The following is a 24,174-nucleotide window of genomic DNA, read 5'->3' as shown; positions in this document are numbered from 1 at the left end:
TCCTCAATGTCAAAAATTCTGAGTAATCCCTCGCAACTAGAAGGCAGATGAGCCTGAAGCAATGAAGCCACGGTGGAAGGCACCAAAGCGCAGGAGGACACCAAGGAGAGTAGGTGCTAGTTTTCCCAAATGAGCCTCAGAAATGCTACAAGCAGAGTTACAGGATGGTGAGGAGGGCCACTTATTCAAGAACTGTAATCAAAGCAGCTGGCAGCAAAGACATTTATGTTTGGACCAAATCCCAAAGTCTACTCTCTAAACAAAGTGTACTAGCTCCCTGAGGAGGACTCCCAGTGAGGGTCCTGAAACAGAGAGAGAAACTGAGCAGAGCCTCAGAGAGTTCCAGACTGCCCCACCCCCAACAACAAAAAAGGTGGAAAAGGTTAAAAACCTATAACTAGAAATGAAATAAAAGCATTCAACTTCTACCTCAGTAATATGCTACTTCCTCTGACAACTGTGTTCCCATCTGCCTCTTGCTCCTCACTAAGATGTAGGCAGGCTGCCTCCAGGCAGGCCTTGCCCACCTTACTCACAGCTCCCAATCAGATGTCCCATTCAGTGGAAAAAGCTTTCAGGAGAAAAGGCATGCAAAAGCAAAGGAGCCCCACACAAACCACCTACGCTACTCAACCAAGTCCTTCACTCATAAACACGAATCAATAGCCAAGGCTCTTCAGATGTTTGAAGAAAACCAATAACATGACAGAAAAGGACCAATGTTTAAAATCCAACTTGTAGATAAAGCATAGGCAGCTTAGAGCTAGAGAATCAAACATAAATGGTATAGATCTTAACAATGCAAAAATAATTTAATTAACAAATTTGGCACTGAAGAGTGAGATGAGAGATGGAAAGCACTAATTCCATAGATTTATTAAAGAGTCAATAGGCACTGTGTGAAGTTGGCACATTACAAAATAAGAACATTATTTAAGTCAAAAGCAAACACCAAAAGAACTAAAAATAAAATAACACAAAATCGGGAGGCAGAAGTGGGAGAAGAGGGGTGAGGAGTCATCCATTACAGAGGGAGTCCACAGATACTGTTCAAGGATGATCAGACAAGAACTCAAAGTATTATGCCCAAAGTTATTACGGTAACTACAGAAGAAATTGTGACAAGTGGCTGCCTCTGGGGTTAGGGTAGGGTAGAAAAGGAGGCTTTTACTTTTTATTGTATACCTTTCTGTTCATTTTTATTTTTAGCCATATGCATGTCTCTTGTAATTAGAAAAAAAAAACTAGTCTAATTTTTTAAGTAGCACGGCACAGAAGGACCAAAGGAGCTGAAGGCTGCTACTTAACAAGTTGAATACGATGGTCAAGTGACCTAAGCCTTTTTGAGTCTGTTTCTGCAAAGCAAAATAGGGAAAATATCTCCCACATGGGGTAGTTTTGAGCCAAATAAGATGCGTAAAAGAATCTGGTTCAGTGCCAGGTTTATTCCAATAAATATTAAAGATGGTTTAATCCCTTTTCCTTCCTAAAGATGCCACCCCAACCACCAGCACAGTCACCCCTAAGGTATTTGTCTCAGAGGAAGGAAGCACTCTTTGGAACCCAGTGCCAGTCTAGCACGCTTTTCCTCTGTAATTAATTGGTTCAGTCTACAGTCTTAACCTTTGCTTTTCAATGTTTAAACTCTAAATTCACATTTTGGCTCAGGCTGCAAACAGGAGACACAACTGAAAGCAGGAAGCTATACACTGTGACTTCTCCAAAGACTGCAGGCCAAATCCAAATATATGTAGCAGAAAAGAGAAGTCTGTTGTGTGCCTAAATCTTGTAATATATGGTGCCATGCAACAGCCAAAAACATCTTTACCATTGGCCCAGTGCTGATATCTAAAGATCTGTGAGTGGGGCATGAGTTCCTAAGGTATGCCCCTATTAATATGCAAACATTCCTAGGGGTAATTTATCAGAGCCTTTACAATGTACTTAACTGAGAGTTTGATTTGAGGGGGAAACAGATTCAAAAATGGGACAAGTACCCACAGAGAGCAGTCTCAGGAAGGGGCCTTGTGTAGCGTGCTGAGGGACCACAGAAGAGTGCAGGAAGTGAAGCACTTTTTTTAACCTACTTCAAGGGATTACCTAATGCCATGCCTGTTACACATTTGCACACGTGGCTCAAGTGCAATGGCATGGTCTGACTCACCTTTCTTTTCAGCTACAAAGGCCAATGTGATAAATGCCACTAGAACAGAAGTTCCCATACTTGAATGTATACCTGGGGATCTTGTATAAATGCTAATTCAGATTCAGGAGGTATGGGTGGGGACAGAGATTCAGCATTTCTAACAAGCTCCTAGGTTACAATCGGCTGCAGCCCATCCTGTGGGGAGGAAGGGGCTAAAAAATCCCTTCCTTTTCAATGAAACATCCACTGCTCCAACTGTGGCTCTCATCAACACCCCCTGAACCAAAAGCAACAGTATCTTAGTTGGGGAAGGGGCAAAATACAGTGGTTTTGAGAGCAGAGCATGGTCCTTGGAGTCAGACAGACATGAATTCAAATTTCAGTTCTGCCACTTATGTGACCCAGGACAAATCATTTAACCTCTCTACCCCTGAGTTTCCTCCATTGTCAAATAGTGATAGTATCTACCTCATAGAGAGGCTGTCAAGATTAAAAATAATGTAGCCAGGCATTTAGTCTACTGCCTCCACTAGATGGTCTCTTTGCTTTAATTCATCCAACAATTAACTGCCAGAACAATCTCCCTCAAATACGCATTCATCACATCAGTCTATTGCTTCAGGGGTCTCTTAATGACCACCAAATCAAAGTGAAACCCCTTAACTTGATTTGGTACTCAGCTCCTCCTGTCTACCACTCGCTTACCTCCAAGACACCCCCCCCAACTCCTTCCTATTCAACATTACCTCTGGTTATTACCTTCTCCAGGCAAATCATTTCTGTGCTGCCATTAAATTTACTAATTCTGAAATGTAAGACTCAAGCATTTGGAGATCTAGGGAGCATCAAAGCAATCACCTGGTCCAAACTCTTCATTTCACAAATCAGAAAATAAAAATCCAGAGAGGCTAAGTGACTTGGCCTTGACAACAAAATTATTAACAATCAGTACAAAAACTTGATTTTTGGATTTCTACTCTACTTTCTTTCCAGCATCTTATTCCACTTTCTCTCCAGCAAACTTAAGGAACCATGCAAAACTCACTTGCATAAAAGGCCCTCTGTCTACAATTTACTCTACAACCTCTCAGAATGTAGGCATAAACTTTATGTTTTGGTTTTTCAACATGATGCCAAAACATATAACTGACTCATTCAACATATAAGGGAAGAAAATCAATGAAATCAATCATTTGTCTTGGTGTAGACCAAATCAATTAAATATTATAACACATACTAGTCACTGTTTTTAGACTCTGCCTTATTAGAACTTAGATTGTTAATTACCTTATTTTAGGTAGCTATCTGCTTTTTCCAACTAGATTATAGGTCTCTCGAAAATAGGAACTTTTGAATTCCCCATTGCTCTGTCAAAGTACCTTGCTCTTGTCTTCATGAATTGTGTAAATAACTGCTAATTTACTGTATTAAAGAAGCATTATTTTTCATAATGTTGAGTTTTATTACCTTTGCAATCTTTCTTATCTAGCCCACTTTGTTATATTATTTGTGCACTTTGTTTTTATACTGAAGTACTTTCCTATTCAATGACATAAAAATTAGAAAGATGATTCTCAATGGCTATGTGTTTTTATTTTATTCGATACATACCTTTGTGTTACAAAAATATTTTACATCTGTGTAACTTTATATCTTGAATCACGCAACACTTATCTTGAGTGTTAAAGACATGTTTTCTACTTTTTATCATTTCCCCAAAACTGTAACTCTTCACTTCTACCAAAGTACTTGAAGCTACACTACACACATTAGAAAAGGACTAAAATATTTAATCATTGTTCTTATACTACTATAACACAAGCTAGCAATTGGTATATTAAAATAACCCCCAAAAAGTAAAAAAAAAAAAAAAAAAAAGACACCCAAGTACAACAATAAAGTGTTATGAATACAAACGTATGTATAAGTTGCAAACTAATCTAAATTCTCAGAATAAAATACAAAAAGATGATTTTTATTATCAAAAACCACATAATACTACACTTAGAAAACTTTTACTGTAAATGGTAAGTTATTCAAAGAACCTGTTTTTCCTGGTTTTAAATATTATTTCATATTCTACCAGAATCCAGAGAAAAGTAAAACATGAATTGCTTGGCTTTCATAAGAACTGAATTTTACATGAAAAATATCTTCCTCAAAAGTATGGTGTGTTATGTGTAAAAATTTACACATTAAGTCTGTGTGCACATGGTTGGGTTTACATCTAAGCTTGCTCTAGATGCAATATAAGAGTTCATTATTTATAGGCATCACGGAGATAAGCCTTCTTAAAGCAATCCTTCGGAACAATTGATTCATATGTTTTATCAATCCAAATTTTCATACACTGGATTTTCTTTAAGAAAAAGTATACCAAAAAAGAAAAAAAATTATTTACTATTATCAATTATGATCAAAGTAGCTTAGCCTCTTTTCTTAATACCAAACTTTAAAAATAGTTCCATACCTAAGCCAGTATTTTTTCACATAAACCTATGTCCTTGTAATGCCTATAGTTTTTAGTAATCTATGTTACTTGGGAATTTTTAGTTAGGATGATACCTGGACAATAAATGACTATTTTATATCTTTAGCTTCATTTTAATCTTCCTATATGCATACCCTAGAGGTTCCAGATTCTTATCCACAAAGTGATTATGGTCTAGGACTGAATCAGATTTGTAACAAATGTCCACTGGGATCCTTCGACCTATCATCGACGGGCAGAGCCAATATATGTCTTCCAGCTCATTGAATCCTTTCACCTTACCTTAGGGACTCTCCACAATGCTGTACCGTTAGAAGCTTTCTTTCACAAATAACGAAAATGAATGAAAAATGATTTCAGAATAGAAAAATGGAAACCCAAGTCATTACATAGTATCTAAAAGCTACCCTGCATCTACAGCTTTAATGTCTAAACAAACATTCTAACGTGTATGATAAGGGATATGCTTCTGTAAGGTTTTAAGTTTCATTATCTCTAATTTTATCTGATTACTGACATGCACCATTTCTATTTACACTTCAATATGTCCAGCCATACAATAGCATAAAACCTCTAACAGTGATCTATAGGAGTCTAGAAACCACTAGGATTTGTTTCAAGTTTTCCAGGAAAAAAAAAAAGGTACAAAGCTGATAAAACGAAATTTCTAATAAATATAATTTTTATAAATATTACCAAATCAAAATGAAAGTAACAGCAGCCATGCAATCATTTATAAAATGCATTTTCCCTCAAAAAAATAAAGTGTTTCCAAAGAGAGAGAAGAAAAATTTACAAAGTACAATATTTTTAACCTATAAGCTTTACAAAAATCTGTCACCATCTATGTTACAATTCTAGTCATCAATAAGGTACTTTTTTTCAACGCACCATTCAAAAATCAATTATATCAACTCTTTTGTATAGAGAAGCAGCACACCTTTCAGGCAACTAGTATTAATGAGTAGACATGACTATAGAATCTCCATCTGTTTCTCTGACAAAGCTGTGGCTACTCTAGTCGCTCATTGAAATTCCATTAATCTGGTGTACCAAGGTCCAATGCGAAAATCAAAACTCCATCTAACCCTTTATCAGCTCACAATAACCTACAAGTGAACTCTCCCTGTTAGCATGCAGCAAGTTATGATTTTGCTATCAATCAGGCAGTTGGCCAATAAAAAAAAAAAGGCAGGCTGGAAACAGCGTGTCTGGTAGGGTTTGGAGACTTTGTTTTGTTTTCTGTTTTCATCCTCTTTCAATTTCTATAGGGTGTCTGGACCTTGTGAGGTTATGCATTATTCTCCTTGGCTGTGATTTAATTGCTACCAGCAATCAAGTCGAAGCATCACTGAAGTGTGCTTGAATTTCATTAGAAGATATAACTTATGCTACTTTCCTACAGTACCTAATAAACCATAAAGAAACCAAAACACATATGGCTTGAGGGAATAACTGGAAAATTAGGTAGCCATTTGGGAACTGAGTGAACTTTTGAACCAGAGGAACAGAGAAAAAGAAATATTAAAGGAAAAGACAGACTTAGAATGCACACAGAGATGTGCAGGTCTGACCTTTTCAGTACCTTGAAAATTATATTAGCATTATGAAAAATACATATCATGTTTAGAGTTTATAATCCATCAAAGTTCAGATACTTTGTTAGTGCCTACCATAAGGTAAAAGTCAAAAGGACAAAACAACAATCTGATTTGACAAAAGGCCTTTTGGTGACCTGTGCTAATTTAGTTACACTTCTTGTTAAATGCATTATCATTTTATAATTAATATATCATTAGACTGAGGTCACATAATGAAGGAAAATTTATTCAGCAAAGGAAAGAACACCTATAAAATCTAAGTTGCAGGGAGAAAACTGATATGACTAGACAATATTTTAGAATGGAAATTATAAGTCCAAGTGGTAGTTTTAAAATTATAGTATACTCAGAAGAAAATATAAAATTATCAAAAATAGTATTTATATACCAAAAATGAATCAAATCAAAAGTTAATTTTCAATGTTTAAGAATTGCTGAAATGCTAATGAAAATGCAATTATATTTAACAAAAAATTTGTTATACATGAATATAATTTATTTTAAAAGATTTAAATATTGATGTTTTAACAAATCTTTCTCATGCTATTACTGTATTTCCTGTATATTTCACTATGAAAACAAACATGATAACATATGATATGATAAATTATTTACTCTTAAGAAAGAAAACACAATAATCATGTAAATGCACTATATAATGATACACTTTTCCTAATATATCACTGCCTATCACAGGTATTTAATTGTTGGACTTCTTAGGTTGTAATTTTTTAAAGAATGCACATAATGTCCCTTGTACATCAAAACATTAATGCTATTTTGAGAAACCCTGAGCATATATAGTCTATGAATATACTCTGTGTATGTATATATGTATATATATTCTCATGAGTATAAATATTCTGTCTCTGTATATGTATATATATATACATACTCCTATCTACCAACATTTTACAGAGAAGCAAAAAAATTGTAATATATCTGATAAAAAGTTCAACTCAAATAATAATTCATTGTTTTGCCTGAAAATATTATTTCATCAATTATAAAACATTTTCTAGTAGGAATGCTTTTGAAGATCAGGTTAGAAAGGGTAATGCTCTGTTTCAGATAATAAGTGTGACTAAAGAGAAATGTGTATCTTTTAAAAAAATACAGAATATAAGAGAAAGAAATTTTTTCTTTTAAAAATAGAAATTAAATGTTTGCCAAAATGTAAAATTCAACATAAATAGGTAAGATTATTGTTGCTACACATTGTACAAAGTTCTGAATATAAAAAAAGATTGTGTTGTTCCGAATCAGTGGTTAGAATGTTTATCACTTATGCATGTACTTGACTTATCTCTGCTCTGCAATAGACATAATTTTATACCTCATAAAAGCAATTTATGTTTCCAAAGGGAATAATCTGGATAACATAAAATGTGGAGTGCTCTGTTGCAGGAAGCATATTTTCATTCAGCAATTGTATTTAGAGATGGAACTGCGCAGTTTGATCATCATACAGTGGCAGAAAGCATTATTCATTTCTGTGTCTGTGTGAAACTTTGAGTGCCACAAATTAATATGCATGGCTAATTTATCAATACACATTCTTAATTTGTAACTATATATCATTCTTATAGGTCTCTGCAATTCAGATGCACTCAACTGAACTGGGTGGCTATAACAGAGAAAGCACATGCTACACTAAAAACAAGTTTCATAACTTTGGCAAGTTTTTAAAAATTACTAAGAGATAAATAATCAAGTTTATTACTATTTCAATTAATACAAAACACTATAATATCACTACTTAATGTGGGACATTTTTAGGTGACAATTAGAAAATTGTAAATGTGTATTAAAAGAAGTATTTGATGAAAACCTGTCCCAGTGAGAGAAGGTAATGTAGGAATAATTAAATATTTTATAAACCCATTTTGTATGAAGTTTTCAGGAAAAAAGAGATCAAAAACCTTTTTCATTATTTATAAAATAAATAATACAACAAGCCATTAAGCAGCACAATAAAATTATGCAAGAATACTATAATATTAAATTAACCAACAAACTTACTAATAATATTCATATGATGATGCAAGCATTCTCCTAAAAATTCTAGTAAAGAAAATGTCCTAGGGAAAGAAGGAACTACATACTTAGGAAAACCACTAGAGAGAGCTCTTCTGTTCCTTAAAAGGTTCTGGTAAAGGTAAGTTAACTGAGGCATCTGTGTAAACTGCTTTCTGACAAGACCACCACCTTTACACATTGCATTGTTTTGGGTTAGAGTGCCAAGAGGTATATTCTATAGGAAAATGTCACATACCATCAGAGTGGGCTTCATCATCTTTATCATATCTTTCTGAGGCTAGTGAAATATTGTCTTGAGGCCCAGCAAAAGGGTCATCATATTCTTCTCCACCTTCTGCATCACCTAGAAAAAAATCAGAGAAAAGCCTTTTATAATTTAGCCATCTTTAAAAATGTTACTTTGCCAAAGAGGCAAACTTTACTATTAAATTCAGTCACTTGCATGGAAAACTCAAAAAACTTTTTGAACTATTTTAATGTATATCCACTGTAATTTAGATAAAGTAAGAGTTTTTGAGGGTCAGCATACAACAACTTCTTTCTGGTACAAAAGGATATAAATTCCAAAATTATGATGGTCTGTACAAAGACGAGTTAAAAAAAAAGTAGAAGCAGGTTAAAATATAGTGTGTATCTAAAACAAACAAGCAAAACCAAAATAATAACAACAACAAAAAAGCATGGAAAGCACAACAGAGAAAATAATCCAAGTTAATTCCATTTACCTACTCAATAACTGGGAAAACGATGATGAGAAATTCAAAATTCAAAGCCAAATGAACATTTTATGTTTTCATAACAAATCACAGGATTACATTAGTACAGATTAAAAACACTCAGTTGCATTTTCAAGAGCAGAAATCCTTTATGGGAAAAACTGCTTTAAAACTCATATCATTCTCTTAAGTTCAAACAAGGTGATTTACAAACTAAACACTTTCTCATTCAGTGATATGTTACCTTTTTTTTTTCATGTTCCAGCCAGTTTCCTACATGATTTCCAAATCTTAGATTGTGATTGGTTGGTTTGAAATGATTTAATCCACACAATAAAATCTTGTGGTTGGGGTTTTTTCCACATACTTATTTAGAATAACTTTAAAAGAGTGAATCAAACATTTGCTATATCCTGGTTATACACAAGCACTCATTCTTCACCCATATTCAACAACAAAGAAAAATGTATCCTTAACATGATATCAGTGATCTAACTGTTAACAACTTATGTTATTTGTTAAAAACTCAAGAGAAAACCAACCACCTCAGGTATTACCCAAAAAGCATGGTGAAAAAGATCTCCATAGGAACCCTAGAACGCCTACAGTATTATTTTAGATCATAGGTGCTGGGCAGATCCAGGTGAAAGCTACTGGGCTTTCCAAAAGGATATCTGTATCCTCTGCATCCATCTGATGGGTAGCACCCTACCTTCACCATATTTTTGTTAGAGGAAATAACCTCTTTCAAGACAACACTGTCAAAGTAATAGAAAATCAATATTCATGTCTATTTCCTTATAATTTTGATATTTCATCAGCATTCATCATCCCTACCCTGAGAGTAAAGATTGGGGGGTGGGGGTAATCACCCTTCAAGACAGTAAGAGGAGAATATAGAGATGACTATCATATTGTCTTTAGTGATTCCACCATCATATGCACCATACATGATGAAGTTTCTTCCCCAATTAAAATTCCAAGAAACATGTACAAATACTACTCATTCTTCAGATTTTAATTTCCCTTTCTTTTGAGATGTTCAGAGTACTTCTCAGAACATTCAGTGATCCCATATATTTCTCTTACAGAAAGAAGAGTGATCTGATTTAAAATATGAGGTAAGAGAGAACCTCATAAAGTGCTAGTGAAAATATGTTTGAACATGAAATGACAGATCATGGAATATACAGCAGTAAATATCACAAAATTCTCAACTGCTCTTAGGTGCCGGAGTATCCTTCTATTCTTAATAAAGTAAGAATTTTTATGTTATGAATTTTCTAAGGATATTTCCTATCATGAACTATAGAAGAAATCTTGCTGTGGGGGGAAAAAAAGTGTTAGGATACTTCAACTATATCACCATAACTTAGCACTTAGCACATTAAACTATTATGAATATAAAAATACAACAATATAGCCAAGGACCCTATGGAAAGGATTTTGAAAAAAAAATTCAGATGCTCAGGCTTAAATCGATTAAACTCTATGTGGAAATAAACCAAAAAAATTTTTAAGTTTTAAAAATCAGAATTTGTTTATTATCTTTGATAATATCCACCATATATTGTTGTATATATATCCATGTATATTCACATATATACATACATACAGCAAAAAGATTATTAAAGCTATAAATTCAATGATATTTAATATGAGTTAGGAATATTCTACACAAATGAGTCACCAACATATTGAAGATCTCTGGTTTTGTTTTTTGCTTTCTTTTAAATCTACTTTTTGGATTATATAGTAAAGTGAAACTGTCTTCAACTTACCCATTCTATTCTAAGAACTGCAGTTAATTTCAAATACTGGTTTTTTGGGGAAAAAATTACTGTGACACTTATTTTTATCTAAGGCAAAATAAATTAAGCACTGTTACTGGCCTCATTTCTTCTCTCTCTCCTTTTTAAGCTTCCCCTGAATTAACTCAGAAAGTAAAGAATAAAAATCTCTGTGGTAGCTGTACAGGGTTATTTCCTTTTTTTTTTTTTTTTTTTATTTTTTGGGGGGGTTACTTCCTTTTAAATTTTCATTAAGTTGAAAAAAACCCATCATTTTTCAAAATTGTTTTCTTCATTTTAGTGTTGTCCCAGTGATGATCCATGCCCCCCCCCCCATTATTTTTTTTTCAACGCAATAAAGAGCTGCTGATAATAAGGAGCTTTAATTGAACACAGGGGTCGCTGTTGAGTAGTGCAAAGCATTTTTTCTCCCAGGGGCTGAGTATTTGCAGCTATACCTGCAAAGACTTCGATAAATTAAAAGGAAAATGTTCAACTTGTGTCTATGTAATAGAAAACTGAACTCTGAAGCAACAATGAGCATCAGGTAAACGTACCCGATACAATTTACAGACATAATTGAAAGCATTACAGCCTAATCAGACATCTAAAAGAAAAGCATGCTCAAATGAAATGTCTACAGAATCATTAGTTGGCAGCCATTCTATTACACTCACACATAATGTCAGTGGTGCCTTGAGCCTGTGCCAATGACAACAGCATAAATTTTGCATCTCATTTCTGTGGCCATAAAATTAATGATCAGTTTAAAAATACTTCTTTGTAAAAGTTATTGCGCAAAGAAAAGACATGAATGTGTCCCTGTTATGTACTCACAAGGATAATTATGGGGTTGTTGCTCATTAATACTGTTTCTTGTTTCCCTAGAAAAGCATTTGATTTATCCCACAACTTTCAAAAGTTTAATTAACGATACAAAGTTAACAGTCTAAAAGACAATGATCCAAGACCTCTCGTCCTATAATTTCATTGGCAACTTAAGTAACACAGCAAAATCAAGGCTTAATCGTACCACAGCAGCATATTTCTTTGAAAAATACTTCAAAATTTATAATAGCTGGGTTCAAATCACTATTATCCTTTCTTTTTTATATGGCTCATGATCAATTAACATTTTCCTAGATGCCTGGAGATAAAGCCCAACAGCAACTGAACAGTCATGATTTCTACCACCAATGAAGACAAACCCTTCTACTGCTTTTTCATCAAATACAGTCTTTTTTAAAAAGCAATCAGGTAAATATTAAACTAAATAATATACCTAAAATTCAGATGATAACCATTCCCTCTTAAAGAGTATTAAAAAGCAAGTGTGGTGAGGGAAATTACTTGAGTGAAAAAAATTAATTTCTAATTTTCTACTCAGTTCACTTGTCGAAACTAATTTCTCAAGTAATAAAATACAGCTAAATAGACAGAATTAAGCATTTAACTTCTTAAGGGAATCTGTAGTTCTTAAAACTTTGAAAGATGTAGGTCACCACAAATAAGATTCTCTTCATAAGTCTTCTACCATAGAAGGGCTAATCTAAAGCATGCAAAGATAAGGCAGAGTTTTAAAAGCATGATACTGTTCTCAAGCACTACCTTTAAAATCTACTTCTACTACTACAGGAACCATAATCTCAAGCATGCTTAACACATTTGTACAAGGCCAGAGATGGGGGTGGGGATAGGGGAGCTGCAAGTTATTTGATCAGATTTCACTGGGAGCTAACTTTCAATAGAACATATATGTTAGGAAGGGTAAAGAAAAGGAAATTAAACAACATCCAAAAGTCTGACTTTTCTGCTGTTCTAAAGAATTCCATCAGAACAAACTAAAATGGGTCCTTCTCACCTAACAGCCCTGCCATTCAAAGAAGTAGTTTAGTCCATTAATGAACTTAATAATACCAATGAGGTCAAAGGAAATTGCTTCCTAAGTAAATCTATTCATATTTAACAATATCAATGGAGTCTTAAGAACAAAATCTATTAAACGACTTTTTTAATTAGAGGAAAAACATTTTAAAGGAGAAAATGAAAAGTTTTTAGTTATGACAACCAAAGGGAATTGAAAGCAATATTTTCACATTTTTTAAAGCTGTAGACACCAACACTTTGCAAATTTGAAAAATACTCTCTTGAAATATTTGCATGCCCTTCTTTTAATAATTTATGATTTCCTCAAAAATTATTTGAAAATGGAATTATAAATCAAGATTTACTAAATCCTCTTGATAAATGAAGTTGCATCTGAGAATAAATAATATTTATTGGACACCTACTATGTGTCATGCATAGGTTTCTTCATATTATCTCAATCACCCTAAAAAGAAAATAATAATACCTAAATCATCACTGGAGTAAAACAAGTCTAACATAAGGACAAGATACAACTACAAGTAAAAATTTTTTAATCATATACCTAATATATATTAGAAAATTCTATTTGAACTCAGTCAATAATAGACTTTACTCAATTAGTAATATATTTTCATCACAAAAATAATTATTTCAAGTCACATTGAAGAGAGCTACGACTTTGTTATGAGACAGAGAACAAATTCTAAAATAATCATAATTCTGTTGTAAAATAATTTTAAAGTGAGCATAATTCTAGTGTATGAAGACTGTATTTGGGAGTATAATTTATATTATCAGGCTATATTGCAACTAAGAATAAAAAACTAGAGTTGGATAATTATTCTGTCATGTACAACATTTGAAGGCTGTAAGAAAAGATGTGAGAGGAAAGGAAGGAAGGATGATAGATATCTGTGTACATTAGAGAAACTAGTAACTCACTTAATAGAAATGAATAAATGTGAATAGAGTTCATTTTACTTAAGAACTCTCTTCCAGGTCCTTTTTTCTCCCAAGAATGATATTAAAATGGTACTTAACTATCACATAAAAAATAAATAAATAAAATATGTAAAACAAATATGAGTATAAAGGTAAAAAAGAAGGAAAAAAGAGCCTCTGTTTACTTCATGGTGACCCCATGTTGACCTGAGAGAGAGAGAGAGTGAGAGAGAGAGAGAAAGAGGAAACAGCCAAAAGGAATTCTGCCCAGGTCTCCTTGGATGAAGATAATCCAAAAGCCCCAAGAAGAAAATGTAAGGGAAAAAAAAAAGCAGCACTATCAAAGTATACTTAGATGAACTTAATTTATTCAATGTAGAGATCTGATTATTAATAAATTTCTACTTCAAAAAATATGTATCTTGAATAACTGCTTAATCAACTATTATGCCTGTACTAACTTCCCTTTATTATTTCTAACAAACTATAGGAATAGTCTTTTTAGAACAAAGCTGAATTACACTTTGAGAATAGAATGGCAGAAAATGACTCAGCTTCTCATACTTCTCCAAGGTATACATCTAATTTATCCACACGCTTACTTTTGAGCAGGTATTCTTGGCGATTAGTTAACTCAATACAGCAGTACTGAACTATAAATGACTTATTCCGAGGAAAATGATTATGGGGAATCTCTGAATTCTGTGTTATTTGAACTCATATCCTAGGCTCACTTTTCAGTTTCTATCAAATACTATATAAACTTCCATTCACTTTAGAGACAAAGAATGTGTATCTCAGGAATGTAATTTTAATATCCAAACACCTGAACAAGTCCTAAACCAGAATACCAAAGGGAAAGTTCCCACCTAATCCTCGAAACATATACAATTCTATAATTCTCACTTCCTCCAGTCACAATGACCTTGATGAGTTAATGTGAAAAGAAACTGTGGTTTCCTTTTAACTGTTTGATTTTAGGTTTGTCTGGTTTATTGAAACTGTCATTACGCTCTCACTTACCAGTTGGCAGAGATATGAATTACTCTGTGGTATCTGCTAAGCTCAGTTAGAAGATGCCATACTGTTTCCCCCAAACAGAGAGCCTCGCTCCACATAGGTTAACTGACCTCATGTTGTGACCCTCATACCAGCAACCACAGGCTTCAGGTCATGACCTATGAATTAGCATCATGGAAGTAAGGGTCATACCGAGTTTTCCTTACAGAACTGAAAACATGGAATAGTAGAAACTTCCTACGCCTTTCTGGATTTGGTTTTCAGTGCACTAAGCAGGTGACTCTCAAATCTAAAAGAAGACAATCAGCTTACCAGCACTCTCACGTATTTCCAAAAAGTGAAACTAAATGCCCTTCTTTGAAAATGTCTGTGGAATACATGCATTCATATCAAAAGAATCACAAGAATAAAGACCAGCATTTGAAAAAGATTTTACTCATGTTCTCAAACACAGATTGATACTGTTTTTAAAACAATTAGCCTTTAGAAATATTACCTATGAGCACCCAGCCACAGGCCCTCCTGTTCCCATCACTAATATAAAATAATCTCTACAGGGTTCAATGGTGTTGGGTTGGTATCTCACCTCTGCCTTACCAAACCCTTCCATGTGTAACTGCAGGTATATATCTTTCTTAACAAACTACTGCCACAATGAACTCTAAGAAACATAAAACTTAAGAACGTTAAACACAGATTTCTGCATCAGAAGATTGTGCAGGGTAGATTTTGGATGTGCTTTTTAATTTTATTCTCAGCAGGGGGAGCTAGTACTCTCATCTTGAAAGTCTATGTACACAACATGGAAATTTAAATTTTGATTCCAATTATCAAATTTCAGTATGTGCTATATATCCCTATTGAAAATCCCTGCAAGGGAAAAAAATCATGTCTGACAAACTTGAAAATTTACCTTTGTCTTGAAATTCCTGAAGATAGCTGCAAAATAAAACAAGAACATTATATTTAAAATAAGGGTTGACAAATCAAAACAAGGTCTAATCAGTGGCAATAATTCAAATCCACTTTAAAATCTATAAGTATACATATAGAGAAAAAAAACTACTTCCTATCCTGAAATGACCTTTCAAAAGGCTTATGGATTTATAATGAAAATATTTTTAAAGACCTAATTTACAGCAGTAAAATCAGAATATATCCTTAATATCTACAACTTATATTGCATTTATTCACTTCAGTATCTGGAGGTATTTTCCATATTTATTTTAAAATTCTCAACCTACCTACATCTTACCATTTAAACCAAATATATCCTCAGATAGTCAAAATAAACGATTGGAATTTGCAAGAATGCTTAGAAAAATACATAATCAAGAGCCTTTACAAAAAGGGTATTATGATAAGTATGTCTGTTTTTAAAAACTATTATGGTAGAAATATAGTTTGTCCTTTAAAAATACTTAACACCAATTAAATTAGAACATAAAAATTTAATTCCACAATAACCAATCTTTCATTAAAATGTTAATTACAAAGTTTCTTCTAAGTAAAATATTAGTAATAAAAGGAAGTAGGTGACTTACATAGACTTTACATCTTTTATCTTCTTAATAAGGAAGTCTCTCTTTTCCTTTGCTTTCTTGGATAAATTTTCCCCTCTCAGTGTGTCTGCTACAAATGTTTCAACATCTAAATCATGAAATATAAGAAAAAGGATACAAATTATAGGAAAGAATCATTTTTTGTGAAGACAAATAGGATAATGATTGTTTCTACCCATAAGTGTTAATATCTGTACAATTTGTTACAGTTATTTATCAATCCAAAGCATAGCAGTTGAAGTATGTTTCAAATACTAAGTTGGACAAATCTGTTCACCACTTAGCTAATAAAATTTGTATGCTCTACTTATGCTTAGCACAGCAAATGCTATTTGGATGTCTGGCATCATTAAACCAGGAAGAAACCCACAAGTTTTAATAAACTATGGTGCCCCATAAACAAATTCATATATAAGCAGGCACAGAGCTTTTATGCATGAGTTACTATCATTTTATAGTATTCTGTAAGTTCCTGCATGAACAGGTCATTCACAATATTATATCAACATAAGCTAATGTCTCTGGCAAAGGCATGTCTTTATCAGCATAATCAATTTTTAGGTATATGCAATGCTTAATGCTTTAAAGGAAAAAGTTAATCCCTTTTTCTAGCCAAGATTCCCAAATCAAACCCTCCTCTTTCCTACCTGCCCCACCTACTCTGGCTGGCTATCCTCAAATAAAAAAGATAGTAAGTTGTGTGGTTTTGTGTGCTCTTGTTTCCTGCCTTGGTATTACTACCTGGAAAGATTTCTTTAAATAAAGGAAAAAGTGGCAAGAATAGATTCATCTACTGTTGAAAAATACAGTAACCAAGAGGTAAGATTTCCATGATCTCATATAACATTTTCACATAGTTTTTTTTTTTAATTTAGTAAACTTCTAAATTACTCTGCTTTCTAATTCTCTCTAGCATACAATTCCATCAAATCCTTACTGGTTTGACTTTTTAATAGCCCCACTCTTATTATTCATGAAATAGTGTACAACTTTAAATTAATTTTATATTCAGAATTTCAATTTTCACTTTGAGATATCTAATATGGAGGATAACATTTAAAAAATTACAGTGGGTATAACTATAAACCATCCATATTTGAAACTGAAGAGATGTGTATATGTTTTACTTTCTTTTTATTTAACTAATTTATCTCCTAATTCACACTGATAAAAAGGTGGTATCTAAACATACAATAATATTAGATTTAATTAATTCAAAACACTATAACAAATAACCTTTGACTGTATTTACAATTAGTAATTTAAAACCTAGCATTTGAGATAGAATGTTGTAATTGATCTTAAATTCTTGATTACAAAAGTACCTTGATTCAATGAGCGAAGTTGATTAAACTGTTATTCTATACCATCATAATAAATGTGTAAAGGTGATTCTTTCAACATGACAAGTGAAAGAATTAAAATTTAATTCTTGAATAATTTTTAAGTAGCTTTCTAGTTTCAAGTCTATTAATCACTAATGTTAAAAGTAAGTATCAAAACAAAACAAAAGCAAAATGTCACAGCTTCTCTTTCCTTGAGCAGTCCATATTCTGAAGAGGGAGGCACAAGAGACATAATCCAGTACCAGTGCAAATTAGACCTAGACTTCTAAAGTGAGTTCAAAATAATGAAACTTTTTTTTTAAGTGCTCTTCTCTAAACTCTAAATTTTGTACCCACAGGAGCAAGCAGCCTCTGGACATTCAGATATTAGCTGAAATGGAAAGAGCTCACTGGCTTCTCTGAGATGGCTCCAATGACTCTGCTAAGGAAGTGGAATAAGGGAAGGAGTAGCACCTCTACTTATTCTCTCTTCCAACTGGACTCGATACTTGGGAGAATCACTGGCATAATGATTAGCAAATAGTTTGCTTAATGTTACTTCCACTCAGTGTTTGTCTTTAATTCCCTCATCCACACGAGTATTTAATTGCCTATTTTACATTTTCATTATACAATCCAAGTTTAAACAAACGGGATCTATTTTCTATCTCTGGAAGCAATAACAGAACAAATTACAACCCAAGAGTTTTTTCTTTAAAAAGTCTTTTCAGTTCGATAAAAACTCAAAAAACAAAAGGCTGTAATGCCCTAGACAGTGCTTCTTAACAGTTCCCCAAAATATTTTTCAATTATTGAACTATGCTATTTTATGAGGAAATACTTGTTCAAATAGTGTGAAACTGCAGCAAAAATCTGCATTGTTTGTTTTCTGAGGGGGAGAAGATTCAGAGATTAGGCAAGGCGGAAATTCTGTATTTTCAGAGCTGTCTTAATGTATTTATTCCAAAACTTATGCCAGAAAAGGAGTTTAAGGCAACCAAAAAGATTTAATAAACATTCATTTAAAAAATTATTTCACAAAGGAGATATGAAAAGCACAGAACCTGATTTGCTGTTTTTCTTTTTCTAGCAACTAAGAACTTTAAAGTGGAAGCGGCTCCTGCAGTAATCTTTAGTTTGGTGCCCACAGATTTGGGTGGTTTTCAAGTTTTTGAAATCTGGGTTATTTCTTAAAATCCACACTGTGCCCATTTATTTTAGAATCGAACGAAACCAGCCTCTCCCGGACACAGGAGACCCTCCGGGCGTGCCCGTGGCCCTCGCGGAGCCCCTGTGCGGAGCACGGACCCTGCTCCCCCCGCGCAAAGACGGAGCGGGCGCTGAAAAGTTGCGGGATTCACTGAGATGCTAGGGCTCCGCTGTCTGCAACACTCGGAGTGTTAAACCCCAGGGTTCCGACCTCGGAGCCGTGAGCAGGGAGCACTCGTTTGGGGCAGCGCTCTCGTCAAACAAATGGGACTGGATCTGCGGCTTTGTAGCTCAGAGCCAGGGTAATATTTCAAAAGCGAGCAATAAAAGTCCTGGGCGAATCAAGCGCTCCTCTGGCTGTTTGGAAAAGAGATTTGAAGCTTTTTATTGTGCTCTGAATAGCCCTGCAAACGGTAAGCTAGCGAGCGCTTTAGCCCTCTTCTACCTTCCTTCAGGGGTCGTGTCCCTCTGTTAATATGTAGATTTCACTGACTCCAGACTGTCTGTAATTCGGGCAACAGCCGTAATTCGTAATTTGATTACAAGAAAAGGTCAGCCTGCCTCCTCGCTGGCCTCTTGGCCTGGTGAGTTAGAATTCCTCTTTCTCAGAGGGATCGGCTCAACCGCATACTCACCGCGGGAGAGGAGAAGCTTAGGGACCCACCCCGCCACTTGGAGAAACTCAGTTCCGGGCGCCCCCTACGCACCAGGTCTAACCCCGACCGCTCCGCCCCCCCGTCACGTAGACCGCAGGTCAGCGCCGCCGGCATTTAACCCAAGAATTGGCCCCATCTCCATCCGCCTCTGCCCCCAAGTCATCACCAAGGAAAGTTACCCAGCGAATACGAATGCGGTGGTGATTTCTGTTCCTGTAAAACCTTAACACTGTCAAGAGTAAACCTTATCTCCGGGTAAAACTGTAAAGATCTAGGGGAGAGGACCGCTGAAAAGATCTGATTTACAACTGCTCTGTAGATAAATGTTAAGGTCTGAAAACAAAATTAAAAGATGACATCATGTCTTGGCTCAGCAATCCTCAGTTTCAGTTAGAAACCTCTCAATAGCCATCGCAACCCCTAAGAGGCAAATACTTAGCACACACCAAATAACCGAATGGTACTCCAATTTTCCTTTTTCCTTTTCCTGAACATATGAACCCCTCAGAAAAATCTACCACCCCATCAACCCCTAGAGCCCGAGAGGCTAGGACAGGTATCTAACACACACACACACACACACACACACACACACACACACACACACACACACACACACACAGGCTAACAGCTTCCTGCCAATTTTCATACTGATCATACGGTGAAATGTTGAAACCACACGAAGTTTTTTTTTTTAAAGCTTTTAAAGTCTTGCAAACAATAAACTGTCAGCTTATCCAACATGAATACACAGCATAGGTTCCTACTCCTCAAGAAAGCCAAGGTATGACCACTTGCACTCACCATCCTCCACCAGCAAACAGCCTGGAATATGACTTCCAGGCTGGAGGTTGTAAACAAGTCACAAAGGTAACAATATCTGATGTCTTCTGCCTAGTCCCCCAACCACCCAATACTTACCTGGGTTGGCAAGCAAGGGGCAAACACACACACACACACACACACACACACACACACACACACACACCCTCTGTGATGGCTTGAATTGTGGAGGAGAGGGGGACAAGAATTAGACTGAATTCACTATCATATGCTGAGCCCCAGATCAATAAAATAAGTAAAATCAATCAAACCATACCCCAAATGGCTTTACTACTTAATTCCACATCTTTCTCTATGAATTGGGCCAGGTTTCACTTTGTATTCACTGAGGTGCTATCACTAAACTTAATGTGGTAAGGATCCCAGCCTAGAATTTAAGCTGGCATCCAAACAAAAAGATAAGCCTTTCTTCTCTGTTAAAGGAGGGTATGGTCTGATCAAACACCTTCTGGTGGAAACATAAAAAATCAGTTAAACTGGGCACATGTAGATCAATTAAGCCAAATGCCCAAATTTGGGAAATGGCTAATTAAAGTTATTGATTGCTCTAATAAATGTCTTTCTCTGGATTACCTAGCACTTTTACAGGTTATAGTTGAACTGTGGACTTTCTGAACATGGAAGAAGAGACATGAACAAGCACAGGAGTTCTCACAGTATGACAGGTAAAATACACCTGAGTCTTAGAATCCAATCATCTAACAAAATTTTCAAAACTGGCTTTGGAGGCTAAATGATTTATTTTGAAAAAGTGGACTGTCGAAGAACAGAGATGAACATCTTTCACCTCAAAAAGATGACTCTTGATAAATAGTACCTTATAATAATCACGATTTTTTTACCACACATTTTCACAGAAGCCACAGTGAATAAAGCATTAGTCTGAGATTTACACTATATTCACTATTAGGTAGCAACTATTATAATATGTTCACTATGTGATTGAAAAAGAAATGTAAACTCGGTGGAATGAAAAAGACAGACTTGGCTTTAATTGAAAAAGACAAACTAAGTGAATAATGAGTATATAAAAACTAGCCTATTCCACTTTTATCACCCATATATGACACTTAATCTTAAATTTATGAGAGATGACTGAACTGTGTTTCAAATCACCAGAGGCTTCTCCTACTCTGTTGTTTCTATCATCCTCCTAGTAATGCTTTAATGCTGATAACGTGGAGCTAAGCTCATTTAGAAAATTTGTATATACTTCTCGTTTTTTCAGTATATTTAGATTTTTTTTTAAAGAAAACCAGTGATAATTTGGATTGGGTAACTATAAAATTGTGCATACCAGCATACTGTCAAGAGCATTATTTAGTAATCTGAGATGAAAAATGTTTTCAAAGGAAAACTATGAAAACAATAAGCCAGCCAAAGATCCCCACCCAAGAAAAAGTAGGCTACTGTACACTTAACATAGGCAAATGATTTTCCTAACATCACATCTTAATTCGTCTATGTTATCTGACCCATACAAGAAATTATACATTTCTGGTCCACTGATTTACAAACATATATTCCTATTTCTAGAAGAGAAAAATCTTAGAGGTGTCACACACAGACTGATTTCATTGTAGGATCAAATGTTCTCATACCAACTTTAAATTCATTAGTCATTATTGCCAAAATGGGGCGGGCTTTCCTCCATAGGAAAATCCAGGTGCTAAAGAAGTAGGTGACTATTGGTGACTCAGTAGGTGGCACTCTTCCCTTTACATACTCAGCCAATGCCCCAGAAGGAAGTTATGGGACACTAGACATACCATAAATGATTCTCATAGGAAAAATAAAACCAAAATGTTGACCAAATTATAAATGGAACTTTGGAAAGGTGGAAATCAAACCATACTATTCTCAGCATTGAAAAAATCCTACCTCTATCTCAACTGAATTGCATTCTTTACCTAGTGCCCTTAATGGGATTATCAATTATGTGTAAAGGTTAAAAAAAAATGTCCTGGAAATCCCCAAAAGGGGAAAATACAATATTTATAATCAAGACTGCCATGTGAACAAAATCTCAGGGTCACTTTGCAGAAACCATATAGTGACTCTGTTTATTGTTCGTTTGGTTTGGTTTTGATTTTTCAGAGTACATACTGACAACCACCATTTTCTTCTTTCAACATTGGTTTGATTTTCTAACTTAATAAAAAAATACTAACATCTTCTTACAGCTTTCCTTTTCAAGTATGTTGCTCTAAAACAAATGAATGAGAATACCTGATGGCAAACCACTCCAGTATTCAAGGGAGATTAAACAAATCAAGGGGGGATGGGAACAATGATTCTAATTCCTCTCACCTTCTTGCCTGCCTGAAGGAAAAACTCACATAAATCAAGATTATTCTTGCTGTTATCCTACTCAAAATATTTGGATGTGGGAGAAGATTAAATGGACAAGATTTGGGATTATCTTTTGATTCTAATTATCCAAGCTAAACTTGTTCTTCTACTGTTGTGAAAAAAAACTAAAGGTTGCCTGTAGTGCATAGCGCAGTTCACAATTTGCTTTTAACAACAAAAATCTGGGGGGTGGGGGTATAGCTCAGTGGCAGAGCACGTGCTTAGCATGCATAAGGTCCTGGGTTCAATCCCCAATACCTCTATTTAAAAAAATGGTTCTTGAAAAACAACAGTAAAAATTTGTAAACCTTTTTCTATTAATGGAATAAACAAATAATTCAACACTTTTTATTAAAGTATGGGCTTTCAAAGATTTCGTATCCACAGAAATATAAATAACCAACAGTCAAACTGTACAGCCACTTTTTCAAGAGCATCATTAATGTGAGTTAAGAATGATAACCTCTATGGGTTTTGCATTTCTACAGATTTTTTTTTTAAAAAAAGAGAAGGAATCAGGAGAGGAAAACAAATATTGAAAAGGAAGCCTAAAATTCTATAATCAGAAGAAAAATAAGGAGAAAGAAAATAATAAATTGATAAGAATACATTTGAGCATCTACCTCTATGAAGCAGTTGAAATGTCAAACATTTAAAACATATGACATAGTGATTTGGATAAAGGGCACATGGAACACAAAGGGAAATGTCCAAACAACATTTTTCTCATAGACATTATCTTTTGACTTCATATTCTGTTTTTTTTTTTTTTTTTCTGAAAGCAAGGGATCTTAAACACCTAAAAAGTTTAGTTCCTCAACTTCTCTACCTTGGAATTCTAGAACAGTGCTATGTGCATTCTAAGAGTTAACTATTAACTACAACCACCACTGCCAGTATCTTTTTAGTTTCAAAGAAAGAACTAGGTCAGCCAGCAATATCTCAAAAATTCAAACCCCATACCAACTCTTCCTCTATAGTTTTTGCAATTTAAAGTCTAACCATGTCCTATTCCCCAAACACTTGAATAATGCAAATGATCATGCACAATCCAACAGAATTTTCTGGATTAAAAAATGTGGAAAAACTGCTGAAAGCATTCTTGAAACCGTCCCTACCTCAAAAAAAATTTTAATTACAGTCAATCATAAAATGTTAACAACTTTCTTTGAATGATTAGTTTAAGAAAACTGAAAACCAACGGTTCAGTTGTTTCATTTCTTTAAAATATATCTCATGTATATTTATATTTCCTCATAGCCATAATTCCTGAAAATATCCTCTGAAAATAAAGTATAAGCCAAATTTATAACCACCAAAATTCTAATGTTTTAATATTTGTTTTTAATACTTCGTGTGTTTTAATATGTGATCTGCTTTAATAACATGAAATATTAAAAATGTCAATAAGGTGATTTTTAAAATGCTGATTTCAGATATTATTACCTGACTTAAGAGAGGGCTAAAGATATAGGAAGTTAATAATGCCAGATAATTTAAATATTATGTAATTCTGAGCTTTCAAATAAATCACACAAATAAGGGCTATGTGAAATACTTGTCATATATGGGGATCAGAGAATAAAGCAACTCATAACCTATGTATCATACT

General features: G+C 34.3%; 1 protein-coding gene across 6 annotated transcripts in view; it reads right to left on the bottom strand.

Moving 5' to 3' along the window:
* Positions 1–24,174, bottom strand: part of SKAP2 (src kinase associated phosphoprotein 2) — a 290,965-nt gene that overhangs the window by 124,547 nt on the left and 142,244 nt on the right. For all 6 annotated transcript variants that reach the window (XM_032483822.1, XM_032483823.1, XM_032483824.1 and 3 more), the window contains 3 exons: positions 16,160–16,265; positions 15,529–15,554; positions 8,514–8,621 (listed from right to left, as the gene is read on the bottom strand). In XM_032483822.1, the coding sequence (XP_032339713.1) occupies positions 8,514–8,621; positions 15,529–15,554; positions 16,160–16,265 (240 nt within the window). The remainder of the gene's footprint in view (positions 1–8,513; positions 8,622–15,528; positions 15,555–16,159; positions 16,266–24,174) is intronic.

Source organism: Camelus ferus, chromosome 7 (genome assembly GCF_009834535.1).
Source record: "Camelus ferus isolate YT-003-E chromosome 7, BCGSAC_Cfer_1.0, whole genome shotgun sequence".
Taxonomy (NCBI): domain Eukaryota; kingdom Metazoa; phylum Chordata; class Mammalia; order Artiodactyla; family Camelidae; genus Camelus; species Camelus ferus.
This window is presented reverse-complemented; position numbering and strand designations above follow the sequence as displayed.